Below are 16,181 nucleotides of genomic sequence, written 5' to 3' on the forward strand. Positions count from 1 at the left end.
CACATAAAAATTATACATATAGGCAAAAAAAGGAGCATTAGGTAATTGTGGGAGTTCAGGGGTATTAGGGCGGAGAGGGTTGTGCTCATTGTGAAGTCATCACTGTCGTGTCTCCCTCCTTGCTGGGAAACTGGTGCACTGAGGAGGAAGGAGACGATTTTGAACTATTCTGAACAATTTTGAACTATTACTGTTCAAAATCATCCTACCAGATAAAACTTGATATTCTCTTGGTAGAACCTCACTGGCTAATCAGGGATCCCTGCTTAACTGATGAAGGCAAATGCGCTTTTTCTACCTTGAGCGTAGGCTGTTCAAAGGAATTTTAGTTCTGTGCTAGTAGGTCTACTTACAATTAGACTGAGCTCACATATGTACTTTTTGAAATCCTGTATTTTATGTAGGTTCTAATCTTAAAATTTGATTAGTTTTTATATGTGATTCATATGAGATATAGTTATCTAGATGAAATATAGTTTCATCGTTTTCAGGAGCTTACCTCACATGGTACTCCGTAGATGGTAATAAATATTTGTTGAGTGGCCGTTGAATGACAAACCTCCGCTACAAGATTTGTACAAAGCCTGCCATAATGGCTTATATTCAGTAATAATGGCATTTTTTCCAGAACAAGAGATCCATTCCACCATACTTTGCACTATCTAGATCAGAAATAGAATTGCGGAGATGCTCCTCCTGCTTCTTTAGGAAGAAACCTGTTAAATTGAATTACGTCCTGAGTGGGGAAGAACGATTACAGGAAATAACAGTATTTGACTTGGAGAAAGGCTGACTGCAGAATATGATGGCTGTCTTGTGGAAGAGCGTAGTACACGGACTATCTTCACAGCGAAGCTTCCAGATCAATGAGTAGATGAAACAGGAAGGCAGATTTCAACTTAGCATGAGAGAAAACAGATACCTAAGGCTGTCCAAATAAAATGGGCTGCCTGATTTGGGCAGATCCTTGTCATTAGAAGGGTTTAAATTATGGGTCAAATTTAGATGCTGCAGGGGCCAAACAGGTACATTAAGGAAGCGGGCCCTAGGCATAATAGATACTGGTCCCTCTTTCATTTTACTTCTTTCAAATAGAGACAGTAAATATTTTATTTTCCCATGAACTCAACTACTATAAGAAAACCAGCAGCCCATGTGTCAACAGCCACCTGACTCTAGGCCTCTCCTTTTGGAGACGGTGGGGTGTGGTTTGGGACTGTGGCGATTAGAATAGATGCCTTGTCTAATGTCGCAGTAGCCTCACTTGGCACTAGGGAATTATCACATGGTTTGGGGGTGCCAGATTGTCGGATTTACTGTTTCTTTCTTTCCCCCACAAAAACCTGATGGTAGTTTTGATGTGAAATCTGTTTTTTAAATGTTGGCAGTTAATTCAAATTATTTAAAAAGATGATGCCAGCTCCACAGAGGCCTGGGCAGCCAAAACACACCTTTGACTCTGTCCCATCCAGCTTTTGGGCCATCAGTGTTTGGAGTCTTTGTTTTATTTATTTTTTTTTATTTTTTAAAGATTTTATTTTTTTCCTTTTTCTCCCCAAAGCCCTCCGGCACATAGTTGTATATTCTTTGTTGTGGGTCCTTCTAGTTGTGGCATGTGGGACGCTGCCTCAGTGTGGTTTGATGAGCGGTGCTATGTCCGTGCCCAGGATTCGAACCAACGAAACACTGGGCCGCCTGCAGCAGAGTGCGCGAACTTAACCACTCGGCCAGCCCCATGGAGTCTTTGTTTTAAACAGTGGATAGGTGACCACTGTTTGCAAGTACTGTAGAGGGGATTTCTGCCTTGGATGGTAGGTCAAGCCAGTTGTTATGTCAACTGCCCTATCTTCTCCAGGCCTGAAATTCTATGCCTTATAGAGTACCATTTCCATTCATTCATTCAACAAATATTTAAGTTGCCTCCTAGTTACCAGGCATGGCTAAATGCTGAAGCGTAATGACATGATAGATCCAGTCCTCCTTTTATTAAGAAGCGTGTAGCCTAGCAGTATACAAAGTATGTCATAAGAGGTGCAATAATTAGAACTTAGTCCTTCATCAAGAACATACAGAGCAAGTTAACAAATACAGATGGAGCGCCAGAGGGTGAGAAAGCTCCAGGTATAGTCATTCCTGGAGGTTATCATCAACTGAATGCCAATTTTAAGATTGCTTTCCTGGTGACCACCAGTTTTAAACTAGTAGAAGTTATCGTGTTACAAGTATAATGTTACTTACCCACCACTTATGGGGCATTTGCCAATAATTTTTCTTAGGATAGATTCAAAGATAAATTCAAGCGTAAGGAATGGGTTCCCTTTTTTTTCTAGCAGGTTTATTATTTTTCATCATTTAGACATACTTGGGAAGGAAACCAGAAACCCTATTCTGAGCAATTGGTGTGGGAGGAATAGAATTCTAAAAATTAGTGTTGCCATTGTTTTAATAAGGGATTAATTAGATGTGGACTGTCCAGTACAGTAGCCACTAGTCACAAGTGGCGGTTGAGCACTTGAAATGTGCTAGTCTGAATTGAGATGTGCTTTAAGTGTAAAATACACAGTGGATTTCAAACACTTAAAATGAAAAACAGAATATAAAATTTCTGTTTAATAACTTTTATATTGATTATGTTTTGAAGTGATAGTGTTTTGAATATATTGGGATTAAATAGCATTATTAAAATTAATTTCACTTGTTTCTTTTTTATTAATCTGGCTTCTGGAAAATGTAAAATGACTTGTGGCTTACACTTTTGGCTCACATATTCCTTTTGGATAGCAATGCATTGGACATTTGACAGATTTTTAGAATAAAAGGGTACCTTGAAAGGCAAGTAAGGTTTGTGTGTATAACACAATAGTATATTAAATTATGTAAAAATGAAAGAGGTATATTGCTGTACATTTTTGGTCATATATTTGCAAGGTTTCCCCTCATTTTGCATCTCCTTTCATCAGAAAAATATAGTCAGTTTTAGTAATGTTTATTTATAGTATTGCTTTACATCAGTAAAAAAAATCAGACAAAAGATGCTTGATTTTACTTTGTATTTTCAACAGTTAGAGATATGATTGTTCAAAAATACAAATCTATAAGGTAAAGTGTAGGCCTCTTGAGTGCTGTGCCAACAGTGATTAATTCTGAACTCAGAGATAAGCTTGATGAATGTCTTACAGTGATGGCTTCATAAATACCATGTGTACCAGGAAAAACACGTTCTTCTACTGTTAACTCAAAAATTGTGTTATGTGCAGGACACAGTTACTGCTTTATCTTTTGTTAACAAGTTGTGAATCTTCTCTTTGAAATTAAATTCTAAATCCAGCTTTCTGTTCATTGTTCACAGCTTCGCAGCGGAGATCTTGGGGGTGGAGAGGTAGAAAACGCTTTATTGCTTGTGTGGCCACAGGCAGTATAGTGTTAGAGTTAAATTAAATAACCTCGTGTAGACAAGGTTTTTAAATATCAGTGGTCAAGTCTGCAAAATTTTGTCGAAGGTGAATGAATTGGGCTGAGAGGACTTAAAGGTCAACAGGACTAAATTTCCAAGCAAGTTCTGATGTTTCTAAAGGGAGCACTGATTTTGAGAGCTTGTATTTTGTCAATATAAGTGACAAGATATTGTTGAAGAAAATGACATACCCCTGTTGTTAGCTTTTTTCATGTAGGTTACCTTAAAAGTCTTTTTCATTTGCTTAGTGGAACGAAGCTTGTGTTAACAGCCACGTTCGCTACCTTGGGGAGGTTAAACAAGCCAGTACTTCCTTCTGTATTTAAAAGTTTGTTTAAAGGTATTGATCATTTTTGTAGTTAATAGCATAATCTTTGCTTGTTTTATGCTTATGATGTCTTTTCTTTGTTAATGTTTCAAAGTATTTCAGTTTTAACACAGATCTTACCCATTTGTGGGTAAATAATGCACACTGCTTTTTTAGGCTTTCTGAAATATTTGATTCTGAATGAAAGATAGGCCGACCTATCTTACTATAATTTTTTTTTTTTTTTTACTCCAGTTGACCTTTAAAGTAAAATTGGCTACTTTTTTTGTCGAATGCTGGTGATACCTTATGTTTTATTGAAGAAAATAAACACTTGAAATGTTATCCCTTTTCTGTCTTCCTTACATGCATGCATCTGTTCTAGAATCTTACAGCTGCTTCTATATGCCACATGTGATCTTTCCTCTTATAGGCTTTGGCGAGTCCCTGAGAATTTTAAGTGTTCCAACTTAATAATTAGAAGGAAAGGTAGGAGCAGTTTGCTTAAAATAAGTTAATTGCTTATTATCCTTTTTTGATTCAGACAGCATTTAAGAAAAAGGTTTTGCAGGTTGAAAATGCTAATAATACTTCAAGGGTAAATGCAATTGGTGGCCATCAGATGGTCAGAATGTGCTAAAAGAAACATTAGGGTGGCAGTAGAAGACATCAGCCCATTGCCAAACACCGAGAAGCCCGACATGAGTGTTGAGCTTGGGGCAAGGTAGCCCCTGACCAGCCAGGTGGTAATAGTGGGGACGCTGTTACCACCAGAATGTGTGGCGAGAGGACGCAGCTGGCAGACGTTTTGGACCTGTTAGTGCTGAGTTTACTCCTGGTTTGAAATGCTTTATTTTCAGTTTGATATTTAAATGGTAGGACATGACTGAAAGCCCTCTTTTTTGGAGATTTACCATACCAATTTGAAGATTTTTTAGAGTCTTCATTTTAAAATTGTGTCATGATTTGTACTTGTTTAATCTATCATTGGAATAAAGGTATGTGGGGAAAAGAATTGATTCTGCAGGGTGACAGTATTCAAACAATTTGCATACTGTTTGACATATGAAGTTGCACTGCTTGGCCTACGTTGCTTCCTTACCTCTCTCAGCCATCGTTGCTTTTCTTCCTCATTATCTTTCTCTAGAGAGCAATGTTATCCAGTGAACTTTCTGCGATCATGGAAATGTTTCACCCTGCACTGTGCAGTATGGTAGCCGCTAGCCACAGGTGGCTGTTGAGAATTTTAAATGTGGCTAGCGCAACCAAGGAACTGAATTTCTAATTTAATTTAATTTTGATTAAAGTTAAATAGCCAGTTTGGCTAATGGTTACTGTATTAGACAGCACAACTATAGAGAGTAAAAAGTTGACTCTATTACACTATATTCTTAGTTCCACTGTCTTGATTTTTTTTTAATTAGGTTTCCTTCCCAGAATGGCCTTAAATCTGTCCTGTTTTCTTTAGTGCCCTGAACATATATTCTGTTGTTTGTTTTTATGAAAACAATGGTAGAAGTATAAGACAGATGAAATAAAATATAAGTTCTAAAAACATTTGAGAGCTTTTAGGTCTGTTTATAAAAATAGCCAAGATGTATTGATGAAATATTTTGTCTGATTTAAGAAGTTCAGTGTGATCCTTTACACTTGGATTTTTATTATAAAAATAGTTTGAAAGAGGTTTACAGAAAAGGGACAAAACATCTTTTTTGAAATTTCTGAACATGAAGCCCAAGATCTGGGTGTCACCAGTGTACAAGTTAAAGCATGATTTTGTTGTCATGATTTCATTTCTTTTTCCCTTTACTTGATTGATCACAACCTTCAATTTGTAAAACCAATAATAACCCACTTTTTAAAAACATTGACTGTTGAGATTAGTTATCCATTTTAATTTCTAGCACCTATTTCATGAGCGGAAGCATGCAATTAAATGTGAATTTCCATTTGTTTAAACTTGACCACTGCACTATATCACTTCCAGAATTATTTGGCTTGTTTTTTCACTAAATGGAATTTTCATTTGCATGTGTTTTAAAAGTAGCTCTGCTGCTTGTTTCATTATATGCCTGCTGTGGTGTGAAATACTTTGGACTGTATTGCATGTTTTTAGAATTATTACAAGAATATATTTTATTTTGGATTTTCAGATTTTTATGGGGCAGGTTTTTTTGGTATATGCATTTTTTGTATGTTTAAAAATGTAAAAGTTAAAAATGTTTTTAAATGAAAATATTAAAAATATTCTGCATGTTTATAGTATAAGTAGCTTTCAGGGCTCAATGCCATTTAGCATGCTGTAAAGTCATTTTAAATGATTAATAGCATGGGATGATTGCTAAATTTTACCTATAGTGTATCATGCCAGACCTTTTCTTGGTGAGGAAGATTGTTGCTGAGCTAATATCTGTGCCAATCTTCCTCTATTTTATGTGGGATGCTGCCACACAGTGTGGCTTGACAAGCAGTGCTAGGTCCGCGCCCAGGATCCGAACCTGTGAACCCCAGGCCACTGAAGCGGAGTGCACAAACTTAACCACCACGCCATGGGCTGGCCCTGCCAGACATCTTTTGAGACAGTCTTTTCAGTGATGGTAGTAATGTGCCAAGGCACTATTAATATGGCTGTTTAAAGGCCTTTTATAAATGTTGTGTGCTAAGTTTAACCATTCATTTTTGGTACTGGATACATGGTAGTATAAAAGAAGGCTGTAGGTTAAGAAGTTTGTGTTTATATTTAGGGAGTTATTTTGTGGTCAACCAGGACTACAAACTCTAAGAACGGATTCATAAATGAGAGGAGGGACTATGGTGTGCCCGCACCTGTGTGAAGTGGACAGCCCCAGGTTCTTGTGAACTTGTGGATAAGGTCTGTCATGCCTTGATTTCCTGATTTGTTAAAATCAGGATAAGGCTGAACAAAAGTGTGATGTTTAAGGTCATTTATTGTATTATGTATATATTATAAAATTATTTTTTATACTTTTTGGGTAACTTTTGGCTTACTGAATTTAAGTAATCTTAATGATTCTTTGTTTCAGGTCAAAAGAAGATACTAAATGGTTGGTCCCTCTTAGTGTCACTAGATCTGGGTCTATGAATGAGCTTTTCACTCTTTTATAGATTGCACTCAATTAACTGATTTGCCTACTGAATGTTTCCAAATAAAACAATACTACAGTGGGAAACCCTCTTTTGCAGTGGTTCTTAACACTTTTGTGCTCACATATTCCTTTGAGAATCTGATAAAAGCTATGGTTTTTTAACCGGAAAATATGCATAGGTACATAGATGCAAAATTTTGCCTATAATTTCAAATAGTTTACAGAACTGTTTGGCTCTCTCTGGAGTGTATCTGTGGACCCTGAGTTAACGAATCCTGCTCTTTTATGTATGAATTCATTTCCTATCAGTCAGCCAAGGCTGTGTTCATTTAAGTGGAAGCCAGTTTCTTTTGGATATAATATATAAAAATAACTGTAAATGTTAATTATATAATTGCAAAAGATCCTGACCCTGTGTAGTATTGTATTACCTGTCTTGTCCATATATCTGTTTGATTTAATATGATTTTTATGTGGGATTTACTATAGAATATTTTCCTTTCCTCTTTGATTTAATAACTATTCAGTAACTTGGGATTGTCTTCTGTATGCAAGGAAAAACTTCTTAAAAAAGCATTTCCAGAATATAAATTGACTCAAGTGGAGCCACTTTGAATATTATATTTTTGGAAAATATTTGTGGATATATATCTTTCCAAAACGTGACTCTTTTTTCCCTCACTCTATTCATTTTCCTGCTGATGTAACTAAACAAGGACTTGCTAATTACACAGGCTGGAAGCGCAATTCATTGACCCCCAGGACAACTACTTTTCCGTGCCCTGGCTGTGAGCATGATGTGGATCTTGGAGAACGAGGAATCAGCGGTCTGTTTCGAAATTTCACTTTGGAAACTATTGTTGAAAGATACCGGCAGGCAGCCAGGGCGGCCACAGCCATTATGTGTGACCTGTGTAAACCACCACCTCAAGAATCCACAAAAAGTTGCCTGGACTGTAGTGCAAGCTACTGCAATGAATGCTTCAAAATTTATCATCCTTGGGGTACTGTAAAAGCTCAGCATGAGTATGTGGGCCCAACCACTAATTTTAGACCCAAGGTAAGTGAAGTGTTTATTAAGTTGGAGTATTAAACTTAATTTATAAGAGAAATTATTACCAGTCTAGAACTTGACAGTAAGAAAGGAACTTGCTTGACTTGAGAAGCTGGTACAAGAAATTAAGGCCTAGTAGTTGAGGTTATTTAGTATGTTGCTAAACAGCCCCACAGCTTAGAAGGCAATATTACCGTTCACTCTGTTACAGTACAGTGTCAGACGACACAGTTGAATGTCCTAATGGTAACTCTGAGTAATAAAGGTTACCTTATCTCAGATGTACTCTCTAAGATTGAAATTATTCAAGTTAAAGAGCTTTTGTGCTTTAATGTGATAAAGCCATAATTATCTAAAAGATTTAATTGGTAAACATTTTTCAGACATTTTTAGTTAGCTAAGTACTATGAATAAATAAGACTAATTACAGCCTAACAGTTTGAAGCTTGTGATATAGTGGTTATATAACGCCTGAAGTAGAATTTGCATTTCTTAAATATTCTGGGTACTTTCTATAACAATGTTCAGGAGAACTTTATGTGTTGTTTTCTCTGCTGCGTAACTGAAAAGCAGAATGATTCATGGATATCTTCACTTATACTGCTTTCTGATTTATATAGATAAAAACACTGTAATTGATTCTTTTAAAGTTCTTATTCCAATCTAATAACTTGTGAGTTTGAAAATCTGTTTTTGTGTTCTTGAACATAAAACCTTTAATTTGTAATAGAAAAATGGAAGAGAAGATCCCACAAGTTATTTTGAAGCTGTGAGCTGAGCATTTCTGACATCATATGAAGTAGTGTAGGACGACAGGTAGATTAAAACAAAAACAGTCTATGTGCCCACGTTTTGATGACTCTTTTCTCAAACTATGTCAGTGTGGCAATAGATTGATCAAATAGTTTCTAGTCCTCTGTTATGGTCCTTATCTCATTTTAAATGCTTAAGGTCATAGATTTTTAAAAATTTATGACTTCCGTCTGGTGTTTTGTTTCTTGTAAAAGATGAGTTAAACTGATTAATACTATTCTATCATGAGAGAACCTATGGTTGTTAGTTGAATTATATTGGGCTTGAGTTTTTATGAGCTAAGAATTTCATGAAATTGAAAAATTTTGAGTATAAATTGGAGTCTTATTCTATTTGCAAATATCAGATTGATAAGAGAGAACCAAAGGCATATGAATAGGTACGTTGAGAAAAAAACGTTTTTTTCCTTCAAGTCTTTAGTGTTATTCACTATAAAAAATTCTAAAAAAGTGTCTGTGTATCCTATAGAATATTTTCCTGTAACTTTGAGTTCTTGTGATCATTCCTTTGAGAAAGGCAAACTTTCTATTTTATTTTTAATGTAGTGACTTTGAGAATGTAGGAACTTGAACATACTTAGAAATCTTTTCCAGTTGTTTTTCTCCTGTGCCTCCTCATCGGAATCAGGACTTTATATCCTGAGAAGAAATTTTTTTTAATGTCTCTCAGTTATCAGATGAGTTATAGTTACTTAAAATCTAACCTATTGGAATCATGGACAACTTTTTGATTTCATTAACGACACTAGCTTAAAGGAATTCTTCCCTTCTGCCATATGAAAACAGTTATTTTATGTAAAATTTCAAATGTAGCTATGATGGTAGTTTACAGACTAAATAAAAAGGTAGAAACTTAAATCAGAAAAACACAGTTCTGAACTTGGTCAGTGTGTGTGCAATTAAAATGTAAAAGCAAACACATCTGGAAGCTTATATCCTAAAGTATTCCAAGACTCTCTTAGTAACAGATGTCCTGTGAGGATCATGAGGCCATGGTTCTCATAAATTATTTGTTATGGTACCTTATAAAAACATTGATCGTGATCATTAAGAGCTGCCTAGTCACTGTGGCCAGGGGCCTTTCTAGCTTGGTTAAGCGTTTTACTTGAGTCTCATAGCAGTGAAATTTTCACCTTATCATCAAGTTTAGGGGAGATGACAACATCTGTGTATTTTATTGACCATTTGAACCCTCAAACTGAAAAACAGTGATTCTACTGTAGAGAATTTTCATATGATGTACCAAACACTTTTATTTCTTTTCACACTTTCATTCATTTAAATGGCTTTATTTAGTGATTTTATAAAGCAAATCTTTGCATTTTGGGACTTTATCCCATTACTTGAAAACTTTTGAGTGCCATGTAAGCTATGAAGACCCTTAATCACACTTTTATTCTTTCCTCAATAGATTTTAATGTGCCCAGAACATGAAACAGAGAGAATCAACATGTACTGTGAATTATGTAGGAGGCCAGTTTGTCATCTCTGTAAGTTGGGTGGTAATCATTCCAATCACCGTGTGACTACCATGAGCAGTGCCTACAAAACCTTAAAGGTGGGACTTATTTTTGGAACTAAATTTTGATTCCTTGTAACTTTATTTTACTTTATACCTTTAACTTTTTCCTTTTGAAATCGTGGCATGTTGTGTGGTCTGTTTTACTGAAATGAGTGAACATCCAAAGTGTTACTTACTGATCTGCTAATATGAGGTTAGTATTTCTGACCAGGCAGTTCTTTGCCACAGTGATCTGCTAGTTCTGAACTCTGAGAAAGAGAGCGGGACGACGGATACTTCATATGGTCGCCAGTGAGCCCAATGCCTGTGATACCGAGTGTGTATATGAGAATGACACACTTTGAAAGACAGTAGCTATTTTGACACTTGATTCTTGTTGCTTGCCTGTAGAATTAGTATAAACTGTTTTGTTTATTCTGGTGGGTACTATCTAAAACTGAGTTACCTGCTGTCTGGTAAGCTTATACAGTCGTGCCTTGCTTGACGACAGGGATACGTTCTGAGAAATGTGTCATTAGGTGATTTTGAGAAATGTGTCATTAGGTGATTTTGTCATTGTGTGAACATCATAGAGCAATTTACACAAACCTAGATGGTACAGCCTACTACACACCTAGGCACTATGGTGCTAATCTTATGGGACCACCGTCATAGATGCGGTCTGTCGTTGACCAAAACGTTGTTATGTGGTGCATGACTGTATGTGGCCCTTTTAAAACTTGCAAATTTGGTTGATAATTTACAGCCAAGTAGGCAGTGATATAATGCTATTTTTTATTCCATTCCTTTTTCCTTTTTAAAAAGGAATTAATTCTTCCGTAAATCTAACACCCATTTTAATTTTTGTTTCAATTTTTAACAATATGTGTACGCACTTTTTGGCCTATACGTAATTTGCATATGTGCGTACAATTTTATATTTTGCATTTTGTATGTCTGTCATGCTCAGTCTTCCTTCTCCATTGAACAGGTGAATTATATGTGTGGCTGTTTTATTGTCCTTGTTTATTAATTCTGTTGTCTGTGTCATTACCAGGTCAGTTTTGTCTGATTTTTTCTTCTTATGATTCCCCTCCTCCTTTGCATGCCTGGCAATTCTTTATTGGCCACCAGGTATTGTAAATTTTACCTTCTTGGGCACTAGATATTTTTGCATTTCTCCAGATATTCTTGAGTTTCCTTCTGGTGTGCGATTAAGTTACTTGGGAACAGTTTGTTCCTTTCGGGTCTTGCTTTGGAGCTGCCTTAGGCAGGACTGAGTGGCGATTACTTCTCGGAGCAATCTTACCTGACTATTGAAGTAAAACCCTTTGTGTACTCTTCCCGATGCCCTGTGAATTTTGAGGGTTATTTTTTAGTCTGGCTGGTAGGGAACAGGTGCTGTTCCCAGCCTGTGTGAACTCCTGGAGTTCTTCCCTCTCCTCCTTCTGGGTGCTACTGTCCATGGCCTCTGAAGGTTTCCTCACACATGTGAATGAATCAGTGCTCTGCTGAATAGGCGAGGGGGCCCCCTTGTACCTCTGCAGAGTTCTTTCTCTTTATAGCTATTGTTGTTAGGTGTTGTATAAACTCTGGCCTCCCTGGACTCCCAACTTCCTCTCCTCAACTCATGGTAGATCCTCAGCTCCACTTGAGTTCTCTGCACCAGGCTTCAGAAGCCTCTTCAGACAGTAAGCTGGGGCATTATGCCCCACAGTCGCAGTGCCACTGTTTGCTGATTACGTTTAACTCTGACACCTTGTTTTTTTGTTTCTTATTGGTTTGATCTTACACAAGCTGTCCCCCAGTTTTTTTCTGTTACCTGGAATAAATCTTTGACTACAGTATACACTTGTTATTCTTTATGTTCTGGTGTTAATTTCTCTCACTTATGTTTCAGCCTTTTTTTAAATAGACTCCATAATAGGTTTCTTAATTTACTCACTTTTTAGTAAGAATAAAATTATTTAGATTTGCTATTTGCTAAAAGTAGCAAACTGATCTCCTTAGATCTCCTTCCTTTTCACTTGGTTTTAGATTTTAAGCTGGAGGGCTCCATGATATATGTTATATTATCATTTCTCTTCTGCGTCCCATTGGACCTAGGCAATCTGTGTTGAGACTAGATCTGTTTTAACCAAGAATCAGTGTGTCCATTTGTTCATAGGCCTCCAAAAAGTACATGCTTGAGACACTGACACTAGGCATTGACTGAGCATTAAAGTAAAACATGAAGAGATGTGGCTCCTTCCTTCAGGAAGTGCGTCTAATGGGGGAAGCAGTTTTAAATCTTTTGGATATAGTAGGCCCCAGTTCTCTAGGAACTCATCAGAGGCTAATTTCTCAAGGACCCAAAAATTGCTCAAAGCTTTCCTCTAGAGCAGTGCTTCTCAAATGCTAGCGTGCGTCAGTTTCCCCAGAGCTAATGAAGATCACACAGGCCCACGCACCTTGAAGTAGGACAAGCCTGGCCTCTGTAGTTTTACAAATTCTTCTCTTTGCTGCTGTAGCCAAAAGGAGTACAACCCCCTGCACGTGGTACTTCTGGTCCCAGCATGTGCCTGACAGGGCAGTACAGGAGGAAGTGTCACCTTCCTTGCAGCTTCGTGCTGCGGAAGGCCCTGTGGAAGGAATGGTGGTTAGTACTGGGCACTGAGGAACTGTCTAGTTCAGCTACTGACTATGTGATATTTGTACTCAGTGAGCTTTGGTTTCCTCACCTGTAAAATGCTGGGTTAAGACACAAGATTTTATGTCTCTTCCTATCCCTAACATCCTACAGTTTCTTTCTTGGTCCTGTCCTGCCTTTAGTCCTCAGAAATCTTGTTCATCTACCTCATGGGTCTTTCCTCTGTGCCTCCAGTGAGCCATCAAGGAAACTCACTGTGTCTGACTGCTGGGTGTTCAGTGAATTAGAGCCAGGTGCTGCCGGAGACCTGTCACTTTGGTTTCTGCATCCGTTCTCTTACCCTGCTATGTGGTCTAAGGGAAAAAAGAGGAAGATAATATTGGTAGGAGACTCACTTCTTAAATTCCTCAAAGCTGGGTCTCTGCCCCTTTCTTTTCTTACCCTCTTTTCATTCAGATCATCAGCAGTGACAGAGAAATGCTCAGTTCCTCCAGGCAGGGCTGCACCTCCTTAGGTGTTTTCTGGATGTTCTTATTCTTTTTAGACTCTGGATACATTTGTCTGTTAGAACTTTGTACCCCAAAGTACTTCAGGGTTTTTGTTTGCTTTTTAATATACTTCAGCATATTACATATTATTTTTTCTGGGCTAGACTTAGAGATCTTACCAAAACCTGTGACGTTATCTCTATGGTAAACTTTACTGATTCTCAAATGACTGCTTTGTAAACAAGTTGTTCATTAAGCTCTGGAAGCTTAATAAGCTCTGTTTTATAAATCTGTATTTTCATATTGTTTATCGTATAATTATTTAATGACCATCTAGGCTGGGATGGGCTATGAAGATTATTTTGGAAGGTTCTTTTTTTCTGTTCCTATTGTTTTTGTGTGTGAGTGAATTGTAAAATCTGATGGAAGAAAATACTGTTTGAATTTCTGCCCTCCCGTTTACTTAGAAGACTTAGAGAAAGAGTCCTGGGAGTGATGATGAGACAACAAAAATGTACTATTAGTGTCTTTGGGATTTTTGATAATCTGAGCTTCACTATTTTGTTCTTGTTTCCACCGTTCTTCTACTTTCTCGTATATCCTTGGGCCTGTGTGCTCAAGGCAAGTAACTGTTTACCTTGGGTTAATAAGGATAATCACCATAGTTGATGTTACTGTTTGTCAATTTTACTGTCTGTTTATCACAGGCTAACAAAGAGGATGAGTACTCTGAAAAAAAAATTCTTTAAGGCCTTTGTTAAACTTATATTTCTGCTTATTTGTGTTACTAATAATTTCCAACAGGAAAAACTTTCAAAGGATATTGATTACCTTATTGGCAAGGAGAGCCAGGTGAAGAGTCAAATTTCTGAACTAAACTTGTTAATGAAAGAAACAGAGGTAAGTGATAAACTGGCTTGCGTATTTCTCATTTATTCATCTAGATGTTCACTTATTCATTTATAAAATCCTGAGGGTATTAGATGAGCTGAGAGGACAAAGTTGTGTTAGATTTCACCCCCTGCTTTTCTGGGACTGGGAAAACAAATGTCAAAAATAAGTTATGCTGTATGATCAGTGCTGCAACAGAAGTAGTGATTAAATGATATTGGAGCACAGAGCAAAGAACGACTAACTCTTTATGTGGCAGTTAACAAGGACTCAAAAATAGCAATATAAGGAAGATGATAGCTTTTACAGTTATCTGTATTTTCCAGAATTAACAGATGGCATTTGAAAAACATACTATATGTGGATAGGACCAGGTTTATTTAAAATTCCAGCTATTCCTAAGTATACACCTGACATATGTTCACCAAAGACATGAGTTAGAATGTTCATAGCTACATTATTTGTAATAGCCACAAAGTGGAAATTACCCAAATGCCCATCAATGATGTAATATAAATAGCAGTAAGAATGAATATCTACAATTATATGCAACAATGTAGATAAATCTTGCAATAATATTGAAAGAAAGATGCCCGATACAAAGGAGTACTTACTGTGTGATTCCATAAAGGTGAGACTGGACCGTGTTGGTTTATATTGTTCAGGAGAGGAGTTGTTGAAGAGCGGGAGGATTAGTGCCTGGAAAGGTTGTAAGGGTGGCCGCTAGGACACTGGTGAGGTTCTTTTATAGAATCTGGATGCTGTTTGTTTGGGTGTGCTTGCAGAGATTCATCAGTCTCTCCATTACATGTACATTTTTCTGTTTATTGTATTTCCAATAAAAAAATTAGAAAAATTGATAGCATTTAAAAAATATAGTAAAACAGGATAGGACTAGGTTGTTTTAAAATTCCAAATATTCTTTACTGACTTTACCTATTTCTTCTCTCTATTTGAAATAAATTGAAGAGCCATTACTTCTGATCACTTTAAAAGTTGTAATTAAATATATAAGACTGTTGCTTCTTGAAAATGGTTTTTAAAAATGGGTTGAAATTATTGAGAGATTATGTAAATTAGCACCATGTTACCAGTATTGCTTTTGCACTTAATGTTCTTTTTTCTGATATTCACTGACTGCATTTATCACCCTAAATAAGTTGTTTTTCCATGTAATTTAAAAGTGGGGTTGAGCCAGTCCTGATGGCCTAGTAGTTAAAGTTTGGTGCTCACCCGTTTGGTGGCCCGGGTTCACTTCCCCATTGTGGACCCACACCACTCGTCTGTCAGTTGCCATGCTGTGGCGGTGGCTCACATAGAAGAATTAGAATGACTCACAACTAAAATATACGACCATGTACTGGGGCTTTGAGAGGAAAAAAAAAAAAGAACAGGAAGGTTGGCAACAGATGTTAGCTCAGGGTGAATCTTTCCCTGCAAAAAAAAAAGCTGGGATTTTGTTTTTCATACGTTTGTCTGGTTGACAGACTCAGTTTGGTGTAGTCCTCCAGCACTTAGCAAATGATCACCTAGGTGGCAGGTTGCTTCAGGGCTTGTAGCTTTGGTCATTTTAGGCTTGTCTTTACTGGTTCTCTCAGTCACACTGTCCTTTGCTTCTGAAATAAGGAAAACCCAGTACCTGTGTTTGAGTTTGTCATTCACTGGGTTGAAAATTGAGGAACTCAGGTGTCAAGTTTTCATATAAACACTGATTCCTTGGAATCCTGGAGAAATTATTTAACTTCTTTTTGTATCTTTGACCTAAGCTGCATTTGTAGGCTTATCAGTAAGAATTTTCTTCAACGCTAGAGAATTCATCTCTATTCTTGAATTTAACTCAGTGACAGTTGTGACACTGTCTTTTTATCTGTAATTATACTTAGCCAGAAAGAAAAATCTCCTTTTTACCTATGGATTTAATGTTGTGATGTCATAAAA

The 16,181-nt window shown here is 36.9% G+C and overlaps 1 protein-coding gene across 6 annotated transcripts in view; it reads left to right on the forward strand.

Annotated features, from left to right (window-relative positions):
* TRIM36 (tripartite motif containing 36) overlaps positions 1 to 16,181 on the forward strand; it is a 52,183-nt gene that overhangs the window by 18,038 nt on the left and 17,964 nt on the right. For 4 of the 6 annotated variants that reach the window (XM_014842765.3, XM_070517573.1, XM_070517574.1 and 1 more), the window contains 3 exons: positions 7,603 to 7,928; positions 10,146 to 10,292; positions 14,157 to 14,252. In XM_014842765.3, coding sequence (XP_014698251.3) covers positions 7,603 to 7,928; positions 10,146 to 10,292; positions 14,157 to 14,252 — 569 coding nt within the window. Of the gene's footprint in view, positions 1 to 6,805; positions 6,827 to 7,602; positions 7,929 to 10,145; positions 10,293 to 14,156; positions 14,253 to 16,181 lie in introns of all 6 variants that reach the window. The other 2 variants (XM_070517571.1, XM_070517572.1) reach the window with 1 other exon arrangement.

The sequence above is a fragment of the Equus asinus genome, chromosome 9 (assembly GCF_041296235.1).
Source record: "Equus asinus isolate D_3611 breed Donkey chromosome 9, EquAss-T2T_v2, whole genome shotgun sequence".
Lineage (NCBI taxonomy): Eukaryota > Metazoa > Chordata > Mammalia > Perissodactyla > Equidae > Equus > Equus asinus.